The sequence below is a fragment of the Leucopleurus acutus genome (assembly GCF_964270905.1).
Source record: "Leucopleurus acutus genome assembly, chromosome: 10".
NCBI lineage: Eukaryota > Metazoa > Chordata > Mammalia > Artiodactyla > Delphinidae > Leucopleurus > Leucopleurus acutus.
In genome coordinates, this window is record NC_139153.1 from 36,506,867 (window position 1) to 36,534,592 (window position 27,726).

At 42.9% G+C, this 27,726-nt stretch overlaps 1 protein-coding gene across 4 annotated transcripts in view; it reads left to right on the forward strand.

The window, feature by feature from the left end:
- Positions 1-1,201: 1,201 nt before the first annotated feature.
- Positions 1,202-27,726, forward strand: part of NEK4 (NIMA related kinase 4) — a 57,191-nt gene continuing 30,666 nt past the window's right edge. For 2 of the 4 annotated variants that reach the window (XM_082848536.1, XM_082848537.1), the window contains exons 1-7: positions 12,022-12,254; positions 13,918-14,184; positions 15,114-15,311; positions 15,495-15,602; positions 17,426-17,580; positions 19,291-19,432; positions 21,677-22,084. In XM_082848536.1, the coding sequence (XP_082704662.1) occupies positions 12,162-12,254; positions 13,918-14,184; positions 15,114-15,311; positions 15,495-15,602; positions 17,426-17,580; positions 19,291-19,432; positions 21,677-22,084 (1,371 nt within the window). In that variant the 5' untranslated portion in view covers positions 12,022-12,161. Of the gene's footprint in view, positions 1,292-2,746; positions 2,866-12,021; positions 12,255-13,917; positions 14,185-15,113; positions 15,312-15,494; positions 15,603-17,425; positions 17,581-19,290; positions 19,433-21,676; positions 22,085-27,726 lie in introns of those variants that run through there. The other 2 variants (XM_082848538.1, XM_082848539.1) reach the window with 2 other exon arrangements.

The window sequence follows — 27,726 nt, forward strand, 5'->3', positions numbered from 1 at the left end:
CCCCTTGGTTAGAGCTACACTCAGCTGGCGTGAATTGTGAAGACCCAGACAGCTCATTTAATCCAGGCTCCGTGGCACAGGGCCAGCATCAGCGATACTGGGGCAGGTATCAAGAAGCCACAGTTAAAAATGAATTTCTCAACTTCATTAGGTGTTCCTTTCAAAATTCTTTAAGCATCAACAAACTTTTCAGACAGTCCCTCTTTGGCCAGGGAGGCAGGTACGGTGGCTTACAAAGCGTCTGCCCATGTCCTTGTTTCTGACGGCACCACCTCTAGCAGCTCTGCCAGAGGTGGTCTGGACAGTTCTGGGGATACGTAATGGGTGACACACCCTTTAGGCCAGTCAGCTTTGTAAAGAAGAGCAAAAGTAAGCCTCATCGTTCCAGGATATAGTGGAGACAAAAGATGAAAGCCATGTTTTCATGATGAAGGACAGACTACAAGCCATGCGTCGCTCTCAGCCCTTTATGATCTAATTTTATCCTCAGGGTGTCCCTGGGACGTTGGTCCCACAGCAAATGAAAGAGCATGTATTCAAACCCAAATCTTTCAGACTCCAAAGCCCAGGCCTATCATGTAATGATAGAAATGTCCTCTGCATTATTAGGAAGAAAGAAGAAGCAGTCAAAGATCCCAGAGACCCACCTTGTAGCTGCAGTTTCTTAAGTTTTATGCACAAACCCTGTCTGTCCCCCACAAGCCACACACACTGGGCAGACATGGCCCCTGGTCAACCTACTCCATGGCCTTGGTTGGGATGTACTGGCTGCTGTGACCCTGATATGGTGAGGGGGCCCAGAGGCTTCTTTGATCTCTGTTTGCTTGTCCTGGACTTTGTCTCACAGAGCAGCTTCTGGGAAAGGGCTTATTGTCCCCAGGCCAGAACACCCTTCTTGCCTGTCTTCTGGCCTTTGCGGGAGATGAGATGGATCTACATGAAACTGTACATTAGGGGTTCTGCTGATTTTCTGCACCAGTATCAACCAAGCCCCATGTTGGGTTGGGTACAGTGCCAGGCACTAGGACACCACAGTGATGAAGCCTATGTGCCTCCCTGTGTTCAGTGAGCTGATGCCTTGGGAAAAGGAGTCAGACAAGTCAGAGGAAGCCCAGTGAATCCCAAGAGTGGCCAGAAGCTAAAGAGGAGCCTGAGGAAGCTGTAGAAATCTGGAAGGGGTGGAGCTCATCCCCTGCAGGGCCTTGGAGAAGCCTCCCAGAGGAGGTGCCTAGCAAATAGAGCGGCACTTGGGAAGGACGGGTGGGAAGGGGAGAAAGAGAAAAGCAGATGGGTAAGTGTGTAACATGATTGGGGAAGGTGCAGGTGTCTGTGATGGGAGCAGCACCTGATGAAGAGGGTGGGGAAGGAGGCTGGGAAATGGCTTGGGACAAGCTGCCACAGGGGTCCTTTCTTCTGAGTAGGAAACACTAACAATATTTTGAGCAGGTGCATGGCAAGATCAAGACTGGGCTGTTGGGAGATGGCTAGTTCCAAGCCTGTGCCGTAGAGGTGATAGAAATGCACTTGTGTTGCATGGCCGGGAGAAAGGGCATGGGCAGTGCTAACAGTGACTAGCACCTGGCCCACTTCTCAGCATCTTTTGTGCCTTAGTTTGCTTACTGCTTACGGCTACCCCCAGGAAATGGATACTGTTTTTGTCCCATGTGACAGATGAAGAAGATTGGTTGACTCACTCTGTGGATGTGTGTGTGTGTGGAGGGGGAGGGTGATGGGTGGACAGGAAGCAGCTGAAGTTGCTAAAGATTGAGCCTGGGGTGCTTCCCTAGTGGCGCAGTGGTTGAGAGTCCGCCTGCCGATGCAGGTGACATGGGTTTGTGCCCCGATCCGGGGAGATCCCACATGCCCCGGAGCGGCTGGGCCCATGAACCATGGCCGCTGAGCCTGCGCATCCGGAGCCTGTGCTCCGCAACGGGAGAGGCCACAACAGTGAGAGGCTTGCGTACCGCAAAAAAAAAAAAAAAGATTGAGCCTGGGGGTTTGAGAGGGTGGCCATGCTGCTGGTGCCTGTGGGACAGCAGGTAGGCCCAGACCTGCTCAGACCCCTCGGTCTGATATGTCCAAACTGAACTCATGACCTTTCTTGGCCCCCACCCCAAGCCTGGTCTTCTTCTTGTTGTCCATCCCAGTGAAGGCCACCACCATCCATCCATGAATCCAAGCCAGAAAGCTGGGTGGCATCCTGGGTGGCTCCCTCCCCTACACTCTCAACCTCCTCCCCACCCCATCTCCAACCCTCGAAATATCTTTTTGGTCCATTCACTTTTCTCCAAATCCCCAGTCACCACCGAGTCTACCACCCTCATCTCTCACCTAGATGGCTGCTTCCCCTACTTCTACTCTGCTCCCACAGTCTACCCTCTGGCAGCAGCCAGAGTCATTATTTTAAAAGGCTGATCCGCTATAGGCCTTTCCCTGTCTAACATACTTCCAGGTCTTGAGTGGTCTGACCCCTGCTGACCTCCATCTCACCCAGCCCATGGCCCTTTGGGTCTCACAGCTTCAACTATAGATACTGTTTCCTGATCCATGCCACAACCAATCCACTTTTTGCTAGTATAACTTCCTCGTTCCTGCTCCCTTCAGCCTGTAAAAATCTTTCATTTTGTACAGCTCCTTGGAGCTCCTTTCTATCAGCTAGATGGGATATGTTGCCCAATTCGTGAATCATTGAATGAAGCCAGTAAGATCTTTAAAATTTACTCAGTTGAAATTTGTTTTTTAACAGATTTGGTGGCAGTGGTGGGATCCAGAGGAAACTTCTGAGGGCTTTGAGGACAAGAAACACAACCACTGGTACCCTCAAATCCTTTGAGTTCTCTTTCTCGCCACTTCCAAAGGCCATGGGTAAGTTCCTCCTGATTCTGAGCTCCATTCTCTTTGTGTCAAACTTCTGATTTAATTGGCTTTCCAGTCCGGGGCAGGTCAGCTTGAGCTAGCAGATGGTTCCACCCAGAACCCAAGCCTCTAGCTCTTGGTTTCGTCCACTGTTCTTTATTTGATTGGAATCCCAGTCCATAGTCCCCTTTGTTGGGGGTCTTCTGGTTCAGTCCTTTCCCTAGTCCCCAGTTCCACATTGGGAATTGCTGGTGGTGCACACAAGGCCTTCTCTTGGCCAGGTTACTGTTAGTTTCTGTTAATGTGCACATGAGGTCAAGGCTGTTGCTAATAGGAATCTTGGAAACCCAAAGCCACAAAACTGGTGGGCACAGGTGGAGCACTTAAAAGCTGTTAGAGCACTCACCACCTAACTCTAAGACCCTAGTAATTATAATAAATTGGTCTCGGAAAGGGTTAGGTTGACACTAGGTCACCTGCCAACCGCAAGAAAATTTCTGTGCAACAAGAACCACTGTAAAACACCACACAAACTCCAACCTGGCAGCACATCCCTCTCAGGTATTAATTTGGCTCCAAGAGACCCAAGACAGCTGAAGAAATGGGATTGAGTTTCAAATAATTGAGTGTGTCGCCTTCTGGCACAACTGCTTATTTTATACCCAAGAACTGTGGTCCTGGAAGCTGTAAATATCTACAAAAATGGCAAAATCTTACAAAGACAATCTAGACTTACAATAGCTGTTATGAGAAAGGTTCCAGTTAGACAAGAGCATTTATTTAAGAAGTGCATTTGAAAGCAAGGGTTCCCAAATCAAATACACAGAATGGGACACCTGTTTTTTTTTGTTTTTGTTTTTGTTTTTGTTTTTGTTTTTGTTTGCGGTACACGGGCCTCTCACTGCTGTGGCCTCTCCCACTGCGGAGCACAGGCTCCGGACGCGCAGGCTCAGTGGCCATGGCTCACAGGCCCAGCCGCTCCACGGCATGTGGGATCTTCCCGGACCGGGGCACGAACCCGTGTCCCCTGCATCAGCAGGCGAACTCTCAACCACTGTGCCACCAGGGAAGCCCCTGGGACACCTATTTTAATTGGCATACAGAAACCTCCAAAAGCCTTCAGAATTCCATAATAGCTTCATTGAGCGATTCATTGCAAAAGGCTAATGAAAAATTAAAGACACACAGGCATGTAAAAGAAAAGACTATATGAGACTGATGCAACTCCTATTGCTCCCCTCTATCCTCCTTTACTTGAGTGCTCATTCTAGTAATCCTCTGTCTGAATTGTCTTTCCACTCTGAAGAGACTACAAGACCATAAACAAAAGTCCACCAAGTTAGTGGCCTTACAGATGTCCCCATATCTACCCTCAAAGGAGGGCCCTGATGTGGGCCCCTCCCAGTGTTGACGGCCTCCTGAAGGATTTTCTGGTAAACAGCTATTTTATTTCCTTAAGCAGCCTAGGGAAATTAAAATTAAAATTAATGAATAACCTTGAGCAATTCTGGTAGATATTAGAGCCTGAATATGGGATCCTGGGAAAACTGATAAAGCCAGTGAAGAGTGAGAATTCTAACCAGCTTCAGCTCTCCTGAATCTCTGTCTGTAGTGCCCAGTCAAGAGGAGAATAAAACTTGTTATTGTACCTACCTTTACTGTTTGTCCTGGCTGAAAATTAACAAGATTTTTTTGAAAGGACTTTTTTTTTTCCCCCCAAGGTAGCTCTTTGGCCAGAAATTGGCCAAATTGTAAGCTGATATTCAGAGCCTGGTAAGAATTTTTTTTAAGGCCTTCTCTAAGCTAAATGTACCCAGAGGGAAAGAAAAAAACAAACAAGCAAAAAAACCTTCTGAAGCCTTTGTGGAAGGATTTACTAAAATATTTCAAAGACATATAGCTCTAAATCTAGAACATAGGACTCTTTTAGATTTCCATCTTAGTTGAAGATCTTCTCCCTGTTACAAAGAAGCAAATTGAGAAAAATGTAGTTGGATGGGTGGATCAATCTATAATGTCATTTAAGTTGCAACCTAATCCCCTGAGGAATTAAAAGCAACTGTCCTTACCTTACAAATCTTTGCAAAGCCAGAAATGCAGCTCCAGAAACAATTCAAAGTCCACCTGTCCTTTTTACCAACCCCCAAACCTCCCCTATTTATCTTAAAAGGCTTGTGAGTATTGTAAAAATTCTGGCCTTAGAAAACAAAAGTCCTTGGAGGAATTTGCCTTTTTTCCCTGTGCCTTTGAGATGTAAATATTCTTACTTGGTCTTCTCCAGAATTCTTATCTAGGTCATCTCTTTGAAATGCAAACTTCAGAGAGACCATTCTTATCCGGAGGAAAACAAAAGGGGGAAGGTTGTTTGGAACTTAGACAAGTAAAAGTCTTAAATGTCTTCTCCACAAATATTAGTAAAAAGTTTTAGCCATCTGAGCAGGTAACCTTAACTTATTCCATCTGCCAAAACCATTTGGATCCAGCTTATTCTACAACTAGTTAATTTTGTACTGAATTCATGGTTAAAATTTTAGAACAAAAGCTATGAGCTCTTGGGACTTCCCTGGTGGCGCAGTGGTTAAGAATCTGCCTGCCAATGCAGGGGACACGGGTTCGAGCCCTGCTCTGGGAAGATCCCACAGGCCGCGGAGCAACTAAGCCTGTGCACCACAACTACTGAGCCTGTGCTCTAGAGCCTGCGAGCCACAACTACTGAGCTCACATGTCACAACTACTGAAGCCTGCGCGCCTAGAGCCCATGCTCCGCAATGAGAAAAGCCACCGCAGTGAGAAACCCACGCACCACAACAAAGAGTAGCCCCCGCTCACCGAGAAAGCACACACAGCAACGAAGACCCAATGCAACCAAAAACAAAAAAAAAAAGCTATGAGTTCTCTGTTTGCATCAGTCTGTATGTTTATATGTGTCTACGTACATATGTTGTAGATGTGTGGTATTTTTCTACCTTAAGGAGGTATTGCCAAAATTAATTTGTAAAAAAATTCTATTTAATTGGCTTAAAGAAACTTAAGCACATTGAAGAAAAATGCACAACCTGGACCTTCGTTGCAGGCTTTCTCTAGTTGTGGCGAGCAGGGCCTACTCTTTGTTGTGGAGCGAGGGCTTCTCATTGTGGTGGCTTCTCTTGTTGAGGAGCATGGGCTCTAGGCACGCAGCCTTCAGTAGTTGTGGCATGCAGGCTCAGTAGTTGTGGCTTGCGGGCTTAAGTTGCTCCATGGCATCTGGGATCTTCTCAGACTAGGGATCGAACCCGTGTCCCCTGCATCGGCAGGCGGATTCTTAACCACTGCGCCAGCAGGGAAATGCTTTGGTTTAAGATTTATTTGAGGGCTTCCCTGGTGGCTCAGTGGTTGAGAGTACGCCTGCCGATGCAGGGGACACGGGTTCGTGCCCCAGTCCGGGAAGGTCCCACATGCTGCGGAGCAGCTGGGCCCATGAGCCATGGACGCTGAGCCTGTGCGTCCGGAGCCTGTGCTCCACAATGGGAGAGGCCACAACAGTGAGAGGCCCGTGTACCGCAAAAAAAAAAAAAAAAAAAAAAAAAAAGATTTATTTGAGGAATCTTATTGAGGACCATAGCCTGGGAGACAGCCTCTCAGCTCTGAGGAACTGTTCTGAAGAGGTAAGGGAGGAGCCAGGTTACACTGACATATTCTGCTGGAAAAAAGACATGTAGTCGAACTGATCTCTGGTGGCCTCGGCCAGCAGCGGCTTGAAGCAGGGTCTTGGTTCCCCAGCCAGAGATTGAAGTCAGGCCACGGCAGTGAAAGAGCTGAATCCTAGCCACTAGACCATGAGGGCCAGTGGCCAGTGACAAGGCCCTGGCCCACTGGCTTTGTAGAAATGCATTTCCACAAGGAGATGGAAAGTAGTGAAACAAGTAGTGTTTATTAGGAGGAAAAAGAGCACATGTGAATAGACACACATGGGCAGGCTCAGAGAGGGAGAGTCGTGCCCCCATGGTAGTTTGGGGCATTTCTTCCGGGTTTCCTCTGGTCAATCATCTTGCTTTGCCCCGCTCTGAGTCCATATTTGGTTTATCTCAGGATCCTCCCCTGTGTGCGTTTGCATCTCTTAGCCAAGATGGAGTTGTGGGACTCGAGGGACATTGTTCCAGCTAATGATTAAGAACTCTCCAGACAATAGGGGCTTCTTAGACAATGGGTGAATTTCCAGGATGTCCGGCCCCCTTCCGAGAAGGAGGGAGATAACAAAATGTAAAAAAGGTGTCTGTCAAAGACCAATCAGGCAGCTGGGGACAAGTTCCCTCTCTGGTCCGAGCCTAAGCCGGGACCAATCAGCAGGAGAACACAACCAAATCTATAATTTACATACGGGGAAGTGGGAACCTATAAAACTGACATATTCGCGCCCAAAAGGGTTCCTTCTTCGACCTCCTACGTGAGGACCAAGGAACCCCGGTGCACCGGCCTTCAATAAACCTCTTGCGTTTTGCATCGGCTTCCGACTCTTGTTGTTTCCTGGGCGAGTCGAAACTCCTAGGAAACCGCGCAGGTCTAACATTGTCTAGTGAAGAGGCCTATGGGTAGGTTGACATCGTAACAGGGAAGAGCAAATCCTGACTCCATGTTGCATCTGTTTCTTTTACTTCAACCTTTGCTTTTTGTTACTTTACTTCCTCACCTTTTCCCCTTCTCTGTTCTAGAAAAGAACCTGGCATCCAGACCCAGATAAGACGGTTTTTTTGGGTACACTTGTCTGCCATCTTCTCAGTGCTCCAGCTTTCCGAATAAAGTCGCTATTCCTTGCCTCAACACCTCATCTCCCGATTTATTGGCCTGTTGTCCGGTGAGCAGAGCGAGCTTGGACTCAGTAACAACATCATCTACTATGGGGCGGTGCCCCCTCCCTTTTTTTTTTTTTTTTTCTTTGTGGTACACAGGCCTCTTACTGTTGTGGCCTCTCCTGTTGCGGAGCACAGGCTCCGGATGTGCAGGGTCAGCGGCCATGGCTCACAGGCCTAGCCGCTCTGCGGCATGTGGGATCTTCCCGGACCGGGGCACGAACCCGTGTCCCCCGCATCGGCAGGCGGACTCTCAACCACTGCGCCACCAGGGAAGCCCCCCCCCCCCGTCCCTTTTTAATCCCTGAGGAGCCTTTCTGCGCATGTGTAGTCAGCGAGGTCTCCTTGACCTTGAGAATGAGAAATATGTGGACTTTTTTTTTTTTTTTTATTTTGGCTGCGCTGGGTCTTAGTTGTGGTGCAGGATCTTTGTTGAGTTCTGAGGGATCTTTAGTTGTGGCACGTGGACTCTTAGTTGTGGCATGCAGCCTTCTTAGTTGCAGCATGTGGACTTCTTAGTTGCCACATGTGAACTCTCAGTAGCGGCATGTATGCGGGATCTAGTTCCCGGACCAGGGATTGAACCCAGGCCCCCGGCATTGGGAGTGCAGAGTCTTACCCACTGGACCACCAGGGAAGTCCCTCTTTATCCTTTATCTGGGCAAGACTCACTCTTCTCTGGCCCTGCCATTACTGTTTTGTTTTGTTTTTTAATTTTTGTTGGAGTATAGTTGATTTACAATGTTGTGTTAGTTTCAGGTGTACAGCAAAGAGCAAAATGAATCAGTTATACATATGCATATATGAACTCTGTTTTTTTTTTTTTACATTCTTTTCCCGTATAGGCCATTACAGAGTATTGAGTAGAGTTCTCTGTGCTATACAGCAGGTTCATATTAATTATCTATTTTATATATAGTAGTGTGTATATGTCAGTCCCAATCTCTAAATTTATCCCTCCCCTCCCCCCTTATCCCCTGGTAACCATAAGTTTGTTTTCTACATCCGTGACTCTACTTCTGTTTTGTAAGTAAGTTCATTTATACCCTTTTTTTTTAAGATTCCACATATAAGCAATATCATATGATATTTGTCTTTCTGTGTCTGACTTACTTCACTCAGCATGACAATCTCTAGGTCACTAGAGGCAAAGTCCAGCTATTTACCCTGTTCCTGTTGTTATTTCTATCTGGAAGTGCAAACAGGAGGCTGGCTGTAAATGTCTAACCTGGAGCCCATCTATCTCCTGCCTCAGAACATCAAAAGATTATTGCTAATCACAAGGAACAGATGCCTCAGGTCAATGATTGGAGTGCTTTCCTACGTATGGGAAGGTGCAAGAATCTGGGTTCATAGAAATTATGTCTTAGAAATGCACCTTAACTATCTAATGCCAATATCCAAAGTGCAGAATGCCTCCTGTTTTTCCCCATCCTGAATTACCCTCAGGGAGCACTGTGGGCTACTGTAGCTAACGGCTGGATCCTTGTAGAACCGGGATGGTGGGCAACATTGTTCACTGGAATGGCAGGCAAAATTCCCTGTCCACAAGCACTTATATGAATTAAGGATTCCTAAAACTCTCAGAAATATAAAAACTAAACCAAATGTTTTTCAAGTTCATGTGATCTGAGGTAATCTTTGGTAAATAAAAACTAGTTTAAGTTTGTTGGTTTAATTAAAATAGGTATGTCTTCAGAGTTATCATTAAAAATAATGCAGACATACAACTTTTCTTTTCTTTTTTTTTTTTTTTTGCGGTACGCGGGCCTTCCACCGCTGTGGCCCCTCCCGCCGCGGAGCACAGGCTCGGGACACGCAGGCTCAGCGGCCATGGCCCACGGGCCCAGCTACTCCGCGGCACGTGGGATCCTCCCGAACCGGGGCACGAACCCACGTCCCCGCAGGCGGACTCCCAACCAGTGCGGACTCCCAACCAGTGCGCCACCAGGGAGGCCTAAGACATACAACTTTTATTCCACCTGAGTACACTAACTAAATAAGTTCATGTTGTTTCTGTTACCAAATTTGTTAGCAAGAAAAACAACTTGGTATGATGAAATTTTCATGTTAAGAACAAGTGAATTGGGACTTCCCTGGTGGTCCAGTGGTTAAAAATCTGTCTTGCAATGCAGGGGATGCTCGTTCGATCCCTGGTTGGAGAACTAAGATCCCACGTGCCGCGGGGCAACTAAGCCTGCGTGCTGCAACTACAGAGCCTGTGTGCTCTGGAGCCTGTGCGCCACAAGTAGAGAGAAGCCTGCACCCCACAATGAAAGATCCCGTTTGCCGCAACTAAGATCCAACGCAGCCAAAAATAAATAAATAAATAGTTTTTTTTTTTTAAAAAAGAACAAGTGAATTAAATAGACGTAAATGGGATAGGAGTCTTTAGGTAGGGCTTCCCTGGTGGCGCAGTGGTTGAGAGTCCGCCTGCCGATGCAGGGGACATGGGTTCATGCCCCGGTCCGCGAAGATCCCACATGCCGCGGAGTGGCTGGGCCTGTGAGCCATGGCCGCCGAGCCTGCGCGTACGGAGCCTGTGCTCCGCAACGGGAGAGGTCACAACAGTGAAAGGCCCGCGTATCACACACACACAAAAAAGAGTCTTTAGGTAAAACACTTAAGCAATTATTTTATTTTATGGCATGTCTACTTAAATAGTTTCCATTATTTAACTTAAATAAGTTAAAGTTAATAATGGACATTTATTAAATATTTAGATCATTTTCAAATAAAATAAAATACTGAAACATTAATCACTGAACATAAGTTAATCCACTTTTGGTTTCCTTATACAAAAAAAAAAAAGACCCTAAATATATTTAGGTCTATTAGTAAAAATCTTTTCTGCTACATTGGAAAATTTACTATGAGGAAGATGTACTCCTAGAAATTATGGAATGTATTTATCTCTGCCAATCCATAGAATGCTAGTGTAAGAGACTGTCCACGATTACTCACTTCTTAGTTTTCACTAGAAATTAAGGATTCTAAGGGTTAAGAATTCTAATTAAGATATGTAATTGAAACTACTTAGAAATAATAAGGGTGAAAGGAAACAACTGTGTATGAAAAGTAGGTAAAGAAAGTAGATGGATTTCCCTGGTGGTGCAGTGGTTAAGAATCCACCTGCCACTGCAGGGGACACAGGTTTGGTCCCTGGTCTGGTAAGATCCCACATGCCGCAGAGCAACTAAGCCCATGTGCCACAGCTACTGAGCCTGCGCTCTAGACCCCGTGAGCCACAGTGACTGAGCCCGTGTGCCACAAGTACTGAAGCCCACGCACCTAGAGCCCGTGCTCCGCAACAAGAGAAGCTACTGCAATGAGAAGCCCCTGCTTGCCATAACTAGAGAAAGCCCGCGTAGCAACAAAGACCCAAGGCAGCCAAAAATAAATAAATAAAAATAAATTTATATTTAAAAAAACCCAATAGTATGCTCTATATTATGCATTCTCAACAGGGGCAATATCAACTCCACCCCCCCCAAACTGGGCAAAAATTGGTTCTTGGATATAGGCCAAGAAACCTTGCATTTCAATGGGATGGATTTCATGACCTTAAGAAAGACATTCTGGGGTTGTAGGAATACAACCCCCCCCCCACCCCTGTCCCATTGGATTTATAATTTTAAGCTTTTTAGGTATATGTCCTAGGAAAGGGAGGTGTTGGCTGGATCAAACGATAAATCTTTTGGCAGTTTTGAGCTTTCACAGGCAGGCCATTTAAGGTGGGCAGGTTCTCCGGGGACACTGCCTTAAGCTGTTAAAAACCATGACAAAATTTGGTCAAGTCACTTAGTGCAGGGGTTTGAATGGAGTCCTTCTGAGAGTTTTTGCAGTTCTCAATATGCAAGCTGAATTGTTTAGGGGTGAAGGGCACTGATATCTTCAATTTGTCTTGCAATGCATGAAAAATAAGATGGATTGCTGCATGCATACATTAACCACCATATGATAAAGTAAATATAACAAATGTTACTTGTAGAATCTAGTCTGTCCCCAGTCCCCCATTAGAATGTGAGCTCCCGGAGGGCAGGGACTTTTTCGGCCAGGCACAGGGTAAGCAGTCAGTAAATATTTGGGAAGCGGATACGTGCGAAGCACTAAGAACAAGTAAGCGCTCAGTAAGTAGAAGCGTTCATGAGCCTATTGTTGCGGGAAACCCGCAAGTTCCGGCCTTGGACGTGAGGCCGAGGGTGCGCGCGCAGGCCCGGCGTGGTCGCTCTGGCCGCCTGTCGCCTCGGCTCTGTGGTGGGTCCTCCGGGCCACGGAGCATGCGCAGGGCAGCCCCTGTGGGGATCGCTATGGCAGCGGCGTCGCTCTGGGTCGGGCCTCTGCGCTGGCGCCCTGGCAGGGCCGCCTCAGCCGCCGCCGGCACCACTTCCTCTCTGGAATGAGCGGGGTCTCCCGCCGCCGCTTGCCGCGCCCCCCGCCGCTGCCGCCGCATCCCGACTGTGGGCCCGCTCCGGGATCATGCCCCTGACCGCCTACTGCTACCTGCGTGTCGTGGGCAGGGGCAGCTATGGGGAGGTGACGCTCGTGAGGCACCGACGGGACGGCAGGCAGGTCGGCGGAGCTGGGGCCCGGCAGGGGATGGGAGCAGGCAGGGGTTCGCCGAGGGCGCCGTCCAAGGGCTGGGCCCAGATATTCTGAAGGGGACGCGCCTCAGATGGCACTTCTTCTGGGAAATCGTCCCAGACCATCAAGACTAGGCCAGGCCTTCCTGTCATATGCGCCCCGAACTCCCTGGCATTCTCTTTGTAGTCGTAATCGGTGTGCTTAATCTGCACACTTTCCCCCAACTCTCGACCGTTCCATGAGAGCGTACACTCCCAGGACCTAACGGCGGCGCCTGGCAAGTATTCCTCCTTCAGTGAAGGGCCCCATACCCCGTCTGACCTGGAGACCTCTGGACTCGCTCAAAACTCAGCTCGTCACCTTCCCTCCAAACCTCCTCTCACGGTCCCCATTTCAGGGAGTAGCACCACCAACCAGCCAGTTGCCCAAGCTGGACACCTGGGAGTCGTTCTGGGCTCCCCCCCTTACCTTCCCCCACTCCCACCCCCTTATTCGTCTGTCCACTAAGCCAACTGGCCTCTTCTTCATCTCCATGGGTACCTCCCCCATCCAGGACACCATTGTCTCTAGCTAAGCTGTGGCCATGGCCTCCCGCTTGTCCTCCCTGCCACATGACTTGCCCTTCTCCAATTCATCACTTGCATTGCAGTCTCAGTGATCTTTCTAAAACGTGCCTCTAATGTTGCACTTTATCCCATTAGCCTCAGGATAATGAACCATTTCGTAAATATGATTTATAAACCATATAATGTACAAACTGGGACAATTTGGAAACTGAAAGGAGACACTATAATTACACCAGGACAATGGGACTGCCCCAGACAAACTGAGAGGAGATGGCCCCATAAGTATAAGGTCCTCTCGCCTCTTCTGCCTTGTCTCAGGTGCTGATCACTGCCTGGAACACAAGCTCAGACATAAGAGATTTATTCAGTGGTCAATGGGGAGGGGGGATTTTTTTGAGCTGAGGATGGGGTACTAGCTGTAATAATAACCCCTCACATTTCAGCAGTAGTTTGTTTGCATTTTACAAAGCACATTTATGCTTTGTTACAAAACACATTTATGATTGTGTTTGTTGAATAATGAATTGTTTGGTGTGTCAGTTGGTTGAGGGCAATGTATTAGGTGTTGGAGGACGTTGTTTTGTTTTTCTTTTAAGTGAGAATAATTTTGGATGTTGAGGATAGGTGATGTTTAGCCTTATTGGGCCTTGGATCCCTTTGAGTAAGTATGTAATGGAATCCACAGACCCATTCTGTCTGCAGATGTATATTCAAGTCATATTGTATGCACCTTTGTAGGGGGAGCTTAGAGGTTAAAGAATCTCTACCACAGATTTTTTGGTTAATTCAGTGGTATGTTAACATTGAATCATTTTTAGCCATTAATGAAATTGTAAAATGCAGATGGAAAGTATAATTTTTTTGTGACCCCCTACCCTGCTATAAATCTAACTTGTACAAAGTATCATTAGTGGTAGCAAGTCTTTTTCCCAGTTCTGTGCTTTGTGAATAACAAAATGAATAGGTTATGTGGCAGTCTCCAGAAGGTTGGTTTTGAGGACACTCAGGATAATCCTTAAATACTTTTGAATCTATAATACTGTATGTTTGTTTGCATATTGTAAAAACATGTATTTTTTTCGTAGTATGTCATCAAAAAGCTGAACCTCCGAAATGCCTCCAGCCGAGAGCGGCAAGCTGCTGAACAGGAAGCTCAGCTCTTGTCTCAGTTGAAGCATCCCAATATTGTCACCTACAAGGAGTCGTGGGAGGGAGGGGATGGTCTGCTGTACATCGTCATGGGCTTCTGCGAAGGAGGTGATCTGTACCGAAAGCTCAAAGAGCAGAAGGGGAGGCTTCTGTCTGAGAGTCAGGTGGTGGAATGGTTTGTTCAGATCGCTATGGCTCTGCAGGTACTGTCAGGACTCCTAGCATCCCACTTGCTCCAAGGTGACAGAGAGATGCTTGGTGGATTTTAGGAAAATGCTTCCCCAAATGCTTAATGAAAAAAAAAATTCTTTTAAAAATCCATTTATGAAGTGGACCTAGTTCCTCTTGCTGTAGCACTGAAGTGTTTCTGAATGAGTGATATCTGTATTGAAGCAGACATGGATTTTGTCTGATTGCTGGGAAAGACAATTCTCTATTCATTTAATATTTATAGCAAAATCCATTTTAAGGGCCCTGAATTGACAAAGAGCAAAGAATGTCCATGTTTGTTATCAGTTGGTCAGCTGCATCATACTGAAAGGTGGTTGGGCTAATTAATCTGCCTAAACTGTGGGGCTTTGGGCTTTAACCCTGCGGTGGCAGAGTGAGTAGAAATGTGAAACATGTTTGTGTTTTAATATACACATATTCAAAAGTGAGACTGTTTATGGAATATCACTCTGATATTAGAGAATGTATCTTAGGATTTAAACAATAAAAGTGATATTGTTATAGTTGAAAATATTATTAAGCTGAAGATTTCATGAGTCTGAGAGCAATGTGCATCTGACCTTGTATAAGTTGTCTTTCTACCTTCAGTGAAAGTTTGTAAGCACATTTTTTAACTGGGTCCATATAATTCTAGACGGTATGATTGTCAAGTCACCAGGGAACAATTGTGAAGGAAGCTGGGCAAATTAATGCATGGAACTTAATTTCTTACTTTGGAAAGTTGTAAATTAGACTTTTTATTTAGAGATTATAAAACAATAGTGTTTTGATGTGTAGGTAAGGCTCATCTAAGAGTATAAGGCTCTTTAACTTATACAGTTGTTGATGGTATATAAGAAGTCAGGTATAAATAAGTCAGGTATTAAATATTTATATTTAATAGAATTTTATTTCTCTTCAGTATTTACATGAAAAACACATCCTTCACCGAGATCTAAAAACTCAAAATGTCTTCCTAACAAGAAAAAACATCATCAAAGTGGGTGACCTAGGAATTGCCCGAGTGCTTGAGAACCACTGTGACATGGCTAGCACCCTCATTGGCACACCCTATTACATGAGCCCTGAATTGTTCTCAAACAAACCCTACAACTATAAGGTAGGATTCGGCTGTGTTTGCCAGCTCACCTTGTCTCTACAGCAGTATAATTTTAGAACCCATTAGAATAGTAAGTTAGAAGAATTCTCTGTGAATTGGTTTAAGGAAAATGTTTTTTTTTTTTAAGAGGAAAACTAAATAAGGCATTCCGACATTTAACCATTTACTATTTTTTTTTCCTAGTCTGATGTTTGGGCTCTGGGATGCTGTGTTTATGAAATGGCCACCCTGAAGCATGCTTTCAATGCAAAAGACATGAATTCTTTAGTTTATCGGATTATTGAAGGAAAGGTAAAGAATATTCTGGAATTAATTGTTTTTAATATTTGGAGTAAGGTTACTTTAGTGCAGCTTTGAAAGTAGCTACTGAGAAAAGGGAGTAATCATATTGGGTGGATAGTTAAGAATGGTGGGTCCTGTCTGTGGGGAGGGTTGAACTGGAGGAGAAGGGATTGATCGTTTCTTAATATTAATTTATAAGGGTGGCTTAATGGCTCTGAAGAATTGGCTTCTTGAAAACCAGTACCTTATAGACACAGGATGTGCAGGTGCCCTGAGGCTACTGGTAGCTTCACCTAAGCGGTTAAATGAGCCCTGTTTAAAAGGAGTCTACTCTGTTTGGACTTCCCTGGTGGCGCAGTGGTTAAGAATCCGCCTGTCAATGCAAGGGACAGGGGTTCGAGCCCTGGTCTGGGAAGATCCCACATGCCACGGAGCAACTAAGCCCGTGCGCCACAACTACTGAGCCTGTGCTCTAGAGCCCGCGAGCCACAGCTACTGAGGCCCGCGCACCTAGAGCCCGTGCTCTGCAACAAGAGAAGCCACAACAGAGAAGCCCGCGCACCACAACGAAGAGTAGCCCCCACTCACTGCAACTAGAGAAGGCCCACGTGCAGCAACGAAGACCCAACACAGCCAAAAATAAATAAATAAAATAAATTAAAGATTTATTTTAAAAAAAAAGTCTACTCTGTTTGAACTTCTTGCTCCTTTGATAATCATCACAATCACTAGTAACCAGTTAAAAATTGCAGAAAGCATTATGTATGATAGATGCTAGAGTGACAAACTTTATGTGTCAATTTCATGAGGCTAGTTGCCCCCTGCAGTGTCAGGCATCCTCACACCTTTAAGTTTTTTTTTTTTTTTTTTTTTTTTTTTTTGCGGTACGTGGGCCTCTCACTGTTGTGGCCTCTCCCGTTGCGGAGCACAGTCCCCGGATGCGCAGGCCCAACGGCCATGGCTCACGGGCGCAGCCGCTCTGCGGCATGTGGGATCCTCCCGGACCGGGGCACGAACCCGCATCCCCTGCATCGGCAGGCGGACTCCCAACCACTGCGCCACCAGGGAAGCCCCACACCTTTAAGTTTTAAGGCTGTAAATCACCTACTGATTTTAACATTATACCAAGACTCATTTATTTTTTTAATTTGAAAAAAACACAGAAAAAGTAAAATTTGCTCATAATTCCACTTCTTAAAGAATCAAACAAGAAAGAGGTGAAATTCCCCTGTTTCCATCCATTTCCATCCCTTGGAGATAACCATTGGTAATGATTTGGTGCATAGCCTTCCTGGCTTTTCCCTGTCTTTATAACTCTGGGTGTGTATGTTAAAAAAGTAACTGAAATGGAATCAGGCTATACACATTGGTACACAACGTGCTTTTTTGACTTAATAAATGAGGGACATCTTTCCAGGTCAGTACCTGTAAGTCTTGTATTTTTTTAAAGGCTGCCTGATATTTTATTAGAAGGGTATACCATACTCTATTCCACAAGTACCCTATGAATGGCCGTTTACATTGTTTCCAGTTGTTCACTATTATAAGAAAAATACTGCAGTGAATATCCTGGTACATAAATCTTTAGGAACTCATGCTCTTATTTATGAAGGAGAGGGTCCTCAAATGGGACTGCTGGTTTGAAGGATATATTTTATAATTTTACAACTTGCTATTATAACCAGGATGCCAGATACGCTTCCTGTAGACTAATATGCTGGTTATTTTCTGCTGTGGATAATGATTTAAAAAATATATCTTGGGAAACCTCTACCTTCTTTTACTTTTCACAAGACAGTTAGTCATACTTATGGTATTATTTCTCTTTGTAGCTGCCACCAATGCCGAAAGATTACAGCCCAGAGCTGGCAGAAATAATAAGAACCATGCTGAGCAAAAGGCCTGAAGAAAGACCTTCTGTGAGGAGCATCCTAAGGCAGCCTTACATAAAGCGCCAAATATCCTTGTTTTTGGAGGCCACGAAGGCGTAAGATATTTCCCTTGCAAATAGGTCAGCTAAATAGATGGAATAAAAGAGGGTGGCTTTTATAATTTTCGTGTATGAGAGTTTATGGTGAGTTTTTTAAAAACATGAAGTAGAATTGCATGATTAGAACAAGTGTTGAGATTTGCTTAATTGCTAAAATCAGAAATCTAGAGAACCATTGGAGTAATCACTTTCACATTCCTCTGGGAGTTCCAAGACATTGAGTACGATCCTTTTAAAAGGATGTATGTTTTATTATTTATTTATTTGCGGTACGCAGGCCTCTCACTGTTGTGGCCTCTCCCGTTGCGGAGCACAGGCTCTGGACGCGCAGAGTTAGCGGCCGTGGCTCACGGGCCTAGCCACTCCGCAGCATGTGGGATCTTCCCGGACCGAGGCACGAACCCGTGTCCCCTGCATCAGCAGGCGAACTGTCAACCACTGTGCCACCAGGGAAGCCCAAGGATGTAGGTTTTAGAAATCATATTAAAATGAGAGATCATCTAAGAAGCCTATTATTACATTATGTACTATGTAAGATAATAGTCACATTTAAAAAATAAAGAGGTTCCCTCTTTACTCATATAACTTCTCAAGGGGATAGAATTCCTTCTTTGACTTTCAGGTCCTACCTTCATAAATAGCTGTTCTAGGATCTGAGACTTAGAGCTGGACAAGACCTTCACAGTCCTTGTCTTTTGACATGTTAAATTTGGGAGGCAATGCTAGAGAGGCCCTGGGGGATAAAGAAGGGTCATATTTTTGTTTACATTGCCTATAATTTCCTACCTACAGACATTTGGCTTTCTGCAACTCTGGTCTTCATGCTCCCCTTGAATTCTCCAGAGGTTTAGCTCCTTTGGAAAATGTCACACTTAAACAGTTGGGGATATTATTCCTGTATACATTTATTCTACAAGTCAAGGCCAAGTATACCAATCATTTTTACTTTCAAATTTGGCAAAGCAGTTGTGGTATTATTACAAATGTGAAACTTGAAGATGAAAATTATCCTGGCACTTCTAATTGTGAGGCAAGTTTTCATAGGTTTTAAATTTTAGAATAATATTGTATTTACAGAAGAGTTGCAGAGATAGAACAGAGTTTCTGTATAACCCTCACCCAGTTTCTCCTATCAGCATCTTATGTTACCATGGTACATTTGTCAGAACTAAGAAAACAACATCAGTATCTTATGTTGACTGAATCCAGACTTCACTTGGCTTACACCAGTTTTTCTACTAGTGTCCTTTTTCTGCTTCAGGATCCAGTCCAGCATACCATATTACTCCTCATTTCTCCTTAGTCAACTTGGGTCTCTGACAGTTTCTCACTTTCTTTGTTTTTCATGACCTTGATTGTTTTTGGAGATTACTGGTCAAATGTTTTGTAGAACACCCACTGGTTTTTAGAAGACTCCTATCTATAAAAGGAGCAGTTCTATGGGAATTCCCTGGCAGTCCAGTGGTTAGGACTCCACGCTTCCACTGCAGGGGGCCCGGGTTTAATCCCTGGTCAGGGAACTAAGATCCCACAAGCCACATGGCACAGCCAAAAAAGAAAAAAAAGAAGAAAAGAAAAGAAAGAAAGAAATAAAACAAGCCGTTCTAAGAGGGAGTGTAACATGTATGCACATTTCCTCATATATATAGAAACCTTTAACCTTCACTGTACTGATAATAACTTTTTCTTCTTTTCTTCCTCATAAAGAAAAAACTCCAAAAATAATATTAAAAATGACGACTCTAAATCCAAGCCTGTGGCTACAGTGGTTTCTGGAAAGGCTGAATTAAGTCATGAAGCTGTTTCCCCTCAACCACACTCTTCTGAGGGCTCCAAGACATATGTAATGGTACGTCTCATTCTAAAGGATATGTGTTCTAGAAACTGTATTAAAATGATAGGTTACCTAAGCTAGTTATTCTATGTGAAATGACTAAGCTTCATTAGATTTCTGTTGTGTAAGTAGTTTTGTATGGTAAAGAAGGAATACTGGTGAAGTATTCAAAGTGCCTATTAAAATGTTCATGAAGTCAGTGCTGTAATAACTTTAAGAAGTTTTTTTTAATTGAGGTGGAATTTATATAACATAAAGTTAACCATTTTAAAGTGAACAATTAATTGCATTTAGTATATTCACAGTATTGTGTGACCGTCACCTCTATCTCATTCCAAAACATTTTCATCACCCCAAAAGGAAACCTCATACCCATTAGGTCGTCACTCCTCCTCCATCCAGCCTCTGTAAAACACCAGTGTTCTCTGTTTGTATGGGTTTGCCTATTCTGAATATTTGATATAAATGGAATCATACAATATGTAACCTTTTGTGTCTGGCTTCTTTCACTTAGCATGTTCTTGAGGTTCATCCAGGTAGCATATATCAATACTTCATTTATTTTTATGTCTAAATAATACTCCATTGTATGTATATACCACAGTTTGTTTATCCATTCATTCATTGGTAGATATTGGGTTGTTTTCACCTTTTGGCTTTTGCTATGAACATTTATGTACAATGTTTGAGTATCTGTTTTCAGTTCTCTTGGGTATAATATCTAGGAGAGTAATTGCTGAGTCATATGGTAATTCTATGTTTAACTTTTTGAGGAATGACCACATTGTTTTTCCTTTGTTGTTGCACCATTTCATGTTTTTATCAGCAATCCCTGAGAATTCCAGTTTCTCTACAACTTCACCAACTCTTGTTATTTTCTGTTTTTCTGATTCTAGCCATCCTAGTGGATGTGGAGTGGTATGTTATTGTAGTTCTGATTTGCATTTGACTAATGACATAGAACTTGTTGGCCATTTGAATGCCTTCTTTGGAGAAATATCTATTAAGCCTGTTGCCCATTTTTTAACTGGGTTTTTTGTTTTTTATTATTGAGTTCTAAGAGTTCTTTCTATATTATAGATACTAGACCCTCATCAGATATATGACTTACAAATATTTCCTCCCGTTCTTTAGGTTGTCCTTTCACTTTCTTTATAACGTCCTTTTATGCACAAATGTTTTTAATTTTGATGAAGTCTAATTTATTTTTTACTTTTGTTGCCCATGCTCATATCTAAGAATCCCTTGCCAAATCCAAGGTCATGAAGATGTATGTCTATGTTTTCTCCTAGGATTTTTATAGTTTTAGCTCTTATATTTAGGTTATTGATCCATTAAAAAATTTTATTATGGTAAAATATAAGTAATATAAAATTTGCCATTTTGTACCATTTTTAAATTAATTAATTATTTATTTTCATTTTGTACCATTTTTAAACATACAATTCAGTGGTCTTAATTACATTCACAATGTTGTGCAGCCATCACCATATCTTCCAAAACCTTTTCATCATTCCAAACAGAAACTCTGTACCCATTAAGGTCTAACTCCCCATTGCCTCTACTCCCAGACCCTGGTAACCTCTGATCTACTTTCTCTGAATTTTCCTGTTCTAGTTACCTCATATAAATGGAATCATACAACATTTGTTCTTTTGTGTCTAGCTTATTTCACTTAGCAAGTTTTCAAACATTATCCATATTGTAGCATGTATCAGAATTTCATTCCTTTCTATGGCTTTATAATATTCTGCTGTATGTATATACCACATTTTGTTTATCCATTCATCTGCTGATGGACATTTGGGTTGTTTCCATCTTCTGGCCGTTGTGAATAATGCTGCTATAAACATTAGTGTACAAATATCTGAGTCCCTACTTTTAGTTCTTGGGACAAATACCTGGGAGTGGGATTGTTGGGTCTTATGATTATTCCATGTTTAACTTTCTGAGGAAACTGCTATTCCATTTTGAGTTTTTTTTTTTTTTTTTTTTTTTTTTGCGGTATGCGGGCCTCTCACTGCTGTGGCCTCTCCCGTTGCTGAGCACAGGCTCCAGACGCACAGGCTCAGCGGCCATGGCTCATGGGCCTAGCCGCTCTGCGGCATGTGGGATCCTTCCGGACCGGGGCACAAACCCGTGTCCCCTGCATCGGCAGGCGGACTCCCAACCACTGCGCCACCAGGGAAGCCCCTTGAGTTAATTTTCTAATATGGTGTGAGGAGTGCTATAATAACTTGGAAGCATGTTTTCATTCAGGGTGAAGACAAATATTTGTCCCAGGAGAAACCCATAGTCATTGGCCCCTTGAAGACACCCCCACGTCTGAAAGGCCACACCTACAAACCAGACATAAGCAATACTGCAGAATCTCTAGCCACGATCAGTAGGGTGAATATTGACATCTTACCTGCAGAAAGGAGGAACTCAGTGAACAACAGCTTAGTTCAAGAGAATCAACGAAGACACTTAGATGCCTCTAATGAGCTAGAAGGTAAATGTATTATTTCTCAAGTGAAAGAGAGGCTGCAGGATAACACTAAATCCAGTGCTCAACCTGGAAACCGAATTTCCACATGGTCCATTGACTATGTCACTGGAGAAAGGAATGACCCAGTGAAGCCTCTGCAGCCCCTAAACAAAGACCAAAATTTATCAAAGGACCAGGTGAGTGACATGCACAAGGTATTGGTTTCAGAAAGAAGACTGGAAAGTGTGGTTACAAAGGTGTGGGTTGTGTTCTTTGGTTGTGCTTTTAGTTGTGGTTTTAGGAAAATCAGTTGTTCCCATATAACAGTTTAAACATGACAGAACCAAAGGATAGGACCCAAGGAATTCTTAGATCCTTTCTGTGCCCTGGTGTAGGGTACTTGCCATTTGCCATTAGTGTGTTTTTTCCTCTTTCTACATCATTCTTTTGTAAGTCCTCCAAGTCAATGGACAGTTCCAACAATTAGGTAATATCACATTCCTTCTTGCTTTTAAAAGTTAGTGGATTTGTCTGATTTTTTAAGTTAAGGAATTAAAAAAACATATTTTATGTGTTGGAACCAAAGGAGAAGGAAGAAGAGAAGAAAAGGAACAGAACAAAAGGATTTTGATACTGAGAGACTATTCTGAGTAAATTTAAAGGGTATCTTCTACTTGAACATGGAAAGAAGCCTAAATTAGATGAAGCATGGTAATAGCTAAGGATTAGAAAGAAAGCCAGAACATTTGATTAACTTCACATTTTTATTTGTAAAATATTTAAAGAATATATTTAATGTATATATTGACTATTTTTATAATCTATATATATTTAAACTTTATATATTACATACATTTTCATATTTAACACTTTTATATAAATGTATATAACTATTTTATATGTCTATAGTCAAATGTTTTTATCTATTTTATTTATGGCTGTTTGGGTCTTTGTTGCTGTGTGTGGGCTTTCTCTAGTTGCAGTGAGCAGGGGCTACTCTTCATTGTGTTTCACAGGCTTCTCATTGTGGTGGCTTCTCTTGTTGCGGAGCACGGGCTCTAGGCACGCAGGTTTCAGTAGTTGTGGTACGTGGGCTCAGTAGTTGTGGCTCGTGGGCTCTAGTGCACAGGCTCAGTAGTTGTGGCGCAGGGGCTTAGTTGCTCCACGGCGTGTGGGATCTTCCCAGACCAGGGCTCGAACCTGTGTCCCCTGCATTGGCAGGTGGATTCTTAACCACTGTGCCACCAGGGAAGTCCCTCAAGTGTTTTTAATAAGGTTTTGTTTTTATAGAAAAGTACAAGTATGATGCTCTTTTCATTTAAACTCATTGAATTGAAACCAAAATTTAGTCTTAAGCATTCTCTGGACACTGGAATCCTTAGTACTTTATAGATAAAATTATATATGTCCTGCTTGTTCTGCTTGACTGTCAAATTATATTCAAGTTCGCTTCTTTTATTTTTTTCCATAATTATTTAAAAAATTTTTAAAGTGCCAATTCAGTGGTTTTTAGTATATTTATAAAGTTGTACATTCACTGCTATTATCTGTTTCCAGAACATTTCCATCACCTCAAAAAGAAACCCCATACTCAATACTAGTCACTCTCCATTCCTCCTTGTCTCTAGCCCTTGGCAACCATTGTCTGTATGAATTTGCCTATTCTCAATATTTCATATAAATGGAATCATACAGATATGGCCTTTTGTATCTGGCTTCTTTTATTTAGCATAATGCTTTCAAGGTTATATCCATGTTGTAGCCTGTACCAGTATTTCATTTCTTTTTATTGCCAAATAAATTCTACCGTATGTATATTTCATATTTTATTTACCTATTCATCAGTTGATGAACATTTGAGTTTTTTTCACTTTTCACTGTGGATAAAGTTGCTTTGAACATTCGTACAAGTTTTTGTGTGGACATATGTTTTCAGTTCTCTTGGGTATATACCTAGGAGTGGAATTGCTGGATCATATGGTGACTCTATGTTTAACTTTTTTTTTTTTTTTTTTTTTTTTTTGCGGTATGCAGGCCTTTCACTGTTGTGGCCTCTCCCGTTGCGGAGCACAGGCTCCGGACGCGCAGACTCAGCAGCCATGGCTCACTGGCCCAGCCGCTCCACGGCATGTGGGATGTTCCTAGACCAGGGCACGAACCCGTGTCCCCTGCATCGGCAGGCGGACTCTCAACCACTGCGCCACCAGGGAAGCCCTATGTTTAACTTTCTGAGGAACTGCAGAACTGTTTTCCAAAGCAGCTATATCATTTTACTTCACATCAGCAATGTATGAGAGTTGTAATTTCTCCACATCCTTACCCACACTTATTTTCTGTGTTTTTTGTTTTGTTTTGTTTTGTTTTTGATTCTAGCCATCCTGGAAGTGGTATCTTACTGTGGTTTTGATTTGCACCTCCCTAATGACTAATGTTGTTGAGCATCTTTTCATGGCTTATTGGCCATTTTTATACCTACTTTGGAGAAATATCTATTCAAATCCTTTGCCCATTTTTAAATTGGTTTATTTATCTTTTTATTGTTGAGTAGTAGGAGTTCTTTATCAGTTACAAATGTCAGTCCCCTATCAGATATAAGATTCAAAAATATTGTCTCCCATTCTGTGGATTGTCTTCACTTTCTTTTTAAAGTATATTTTATTTTATTTTATTTTGACTGCACCATGCAACATGTGGGATCTTAGTTCCCTGACCAGGGATCGAACCTGTGCCCCCTGCAGTGGAAGTGCAGAGTCTTAACCACTGGACCACCAGAGAAGTCCCATCTTCACTTTCATTTTCTTTATTATTTATTTATTTTTCTTTATTACTTTTTAGGCTGCGTTGGGTCTTAGTTGCAGCACGCGGGGCCTTCGTTGAGGCGTGCGGCATCTTTCGTTGTGGTGCGCAGTCTTCTCTCTAGTTGTGGCACATGGGCTCCAGGGTGTGTAGGCTCCAGAAAGCTTGGGCTCTGTAGTTTGCAGCATGTGGGCTCTCTCGTTGAGGCGTGCGAGCTCAGTAGTTGTGGCGCGCAGGCGTAGTTGCCCCACAGCATGTGGGATCTTAGTTCCCCAACCAGGGATTGAACCTGCGTCCCCTGCATTGGAAGGCGGATTCTTTACCACTGGACCCCCAGGGAAGTCCCCCATCTTCACTTTCTTGATGGTGTCCTTTGGAGCATAAAAGTTTTAAAATTTGATGAAATCTAGTTTTGTCTATTTTTTCTTTTGTTGCTTCTGCTTTTAGTGTCATGAAGATTTCTCCCATAATTTCTTTTAAGAGTTCATAATTTTAACTCTTACATTTAGGTCTGAGATCTATTTTGAGTTAATTTTTGTGTGTGATGTGAAGAAAGAGTTCTACTTCATTCTTTTGTATGTAGATATCCACTTGTCCCAGTACCATTTGTTAAAAGATTATTCTTTTCCCATTGAATTTTCTTGGGACCCTCATTGAAAATCAGTAGACCCTAAATATGATCATTTAATTTTATACTCTCAATTCACCACTGATTTCTCTATCTGTATGTCAGTAACACAATTACTGTAGGTTTATAGTAAGTGTTTTTTTTTTTTTTTTTGACCATGCTGCACGGCTTACAGGATCTCAGTTCCCTGACTAGGGATTGCATCCGGGCCACAGCAGTGAAAATCCGAAATCCTAACCACTAGGCCACCAGGGAATTCACTGTAGTAAGTTTTGAAATTGGGAAGGTTAAGTCTTCCAACTTTATTCTTAATTTTCAATACTGTTTTGGTATATGGGGTCCTTTGCATTTCCATATGAATTTTAAGATTAGCTTGTCAATTTCTGCAAAAAAGCCTGGGGTTTTGACATGGATTTTATTGAATCTGTAGATTATTTGCAGATTATTGCTATCTCAATATGTATCTTCCAACTCATGAACATAGGATATCTTTCTATTTTCTTTAGGTCTTCTTCAGTTTCTTACAATGATGTTTTGTTGTTTTAAGTGTATAAGTCTTGCACTTCTTTTGTTAAATTCATTTCTAAGTATTTTGTTCCATTGGCTTCCCTTGTGGCGCAGTGGTTAAGAATCCGCCTACCAGTGCAGGGGACATGGGTTTGAGCCCTGGGCGGGGAAGGTCCCACATGCCGTGGAGCAACTAAGCCCGTGCACCACAGCTACGGAAGCCTGTGTGCCTAGAACCCATGCTCCACAACAAGAGAAGCCACTGCAGTGAGAAGCCTGCACACTGCAACAAAGAGTAGCCCCTGCTCGCCACAACAAGAGAAAGTGTGCGCAGCAACGAAGACCCAACGCAGCCAAAAGTAAAGAAATAAATTTAAGTATTTTGTTCTGATACTATTGTAAATGGAATGATTTTCTTAGTGTTCATTGCTTGTGTATAGAAATACAATTAATTTTTATATATTGTCTTTATATCTTACAGCCTTACTTAACTCATTTATTGGTTCTAATAACTTTTTAATAATAGACTCCTTAGAATTTTCTGAATACAGTATCACATTATCTGAAAATAGAGATTTTTCCTTTTCAATCTGGATTTCTTTTATTTATTTATTTTTTCTTGTCTGATTGCCCTGGCTAGAACCTCTAGTACAGTGTTGAATAGGAGTGATAAGAGTGGACATCCCTGTCTTGTACCTGATCAAATATGTTTCTTACATCAGGCTTTTAGAGTAGATTTTTTTGTTTTTTTGATAGAATTTCATGTCCAGCATTTCTTTGTTGTTGTTGTCGTTATTTTGTTGTTGATAAAAGTGGAAGAACTTTTTTTAGGATCAATTGGATTTCATGGAGAAACCCCTTAAGTCATTTGTTCAGGTACTCTTATATGTATAAGCTTTATTTTGAATATTCTATACTTAATACCAGCAGAGAAACATTTATTTCACTCTTCAGAATTAAATCAGTTACTGTTTATTATCTGGGTATCCTTGCATAGCTAGCATATGACACTGTTCCTTTTTCTAAAATGTACCACATAGTGGGCTCTTGATAAAAATGTGTTGATTGGGCTTCCCTGGTGGCGCAGTGGTTGAGAGTCCACCTGCCGATGCAAGGGACACAGGTTCGTGCCCTGGTCTGGAAGATCCCACATGCTGCGGAGTGGCTGGGCCTGTGAGCCATGGCTGCTGAGCCTGCGCGTCCGGAGCCTGTGCTCCGCAACGGGAGAGGCTACAACAGTGAGAGGCCCGCGTACTGCAAAAAAAAAAAATTAATGTAAGAAGCTATTTTATTTTAATGTTTGGTGTGCATTAGTCTCTAAAACCAGTTATCCAAATAAAACACTAAGTCCTTGGTGATCTTCATAATTTAGAAGTTAACTTATTTTATCTTTACTACTGCTAATAATAGCTCCTGGTTTCTGAGCATCTAATATGTGCTAGATGTGATCTTAAGTACTATAGTGCACAATCTCCTCTAATCCTCCAGTAGTCACATGATGTGTGTGACGCATTATACCCATTTATAGATAAGGAAACAGAGGTTCAGGGAGATATGACTCCATCTGAATCCAAGCTCGTGATCTTTTCATGGTGCTTTTTAGAGGGCATCCAAATAACTAATGTTTACTTGGGAAGTATGTGTATATTAAATTGGATTTCATTTAAAACATTTGTTAGTTTTCTGAATTGCAAACCTATTAAAAGTTATAAAAAGATTTTTAAAAAACTAAATGAACATTGGTAGTTTCAGGTTAATAACAATCTGAGTAATTTAATTAAAATAATTATTTTTATTTGGGAAAAGAGAAGAAAACCCAGAATATGTAGATAACTGATGCCATCATTCTGTCTTTGCCTGTCAACACTGAAAATAAGCATTCATTTTGAAAAAGACAGCTCCTCCTTC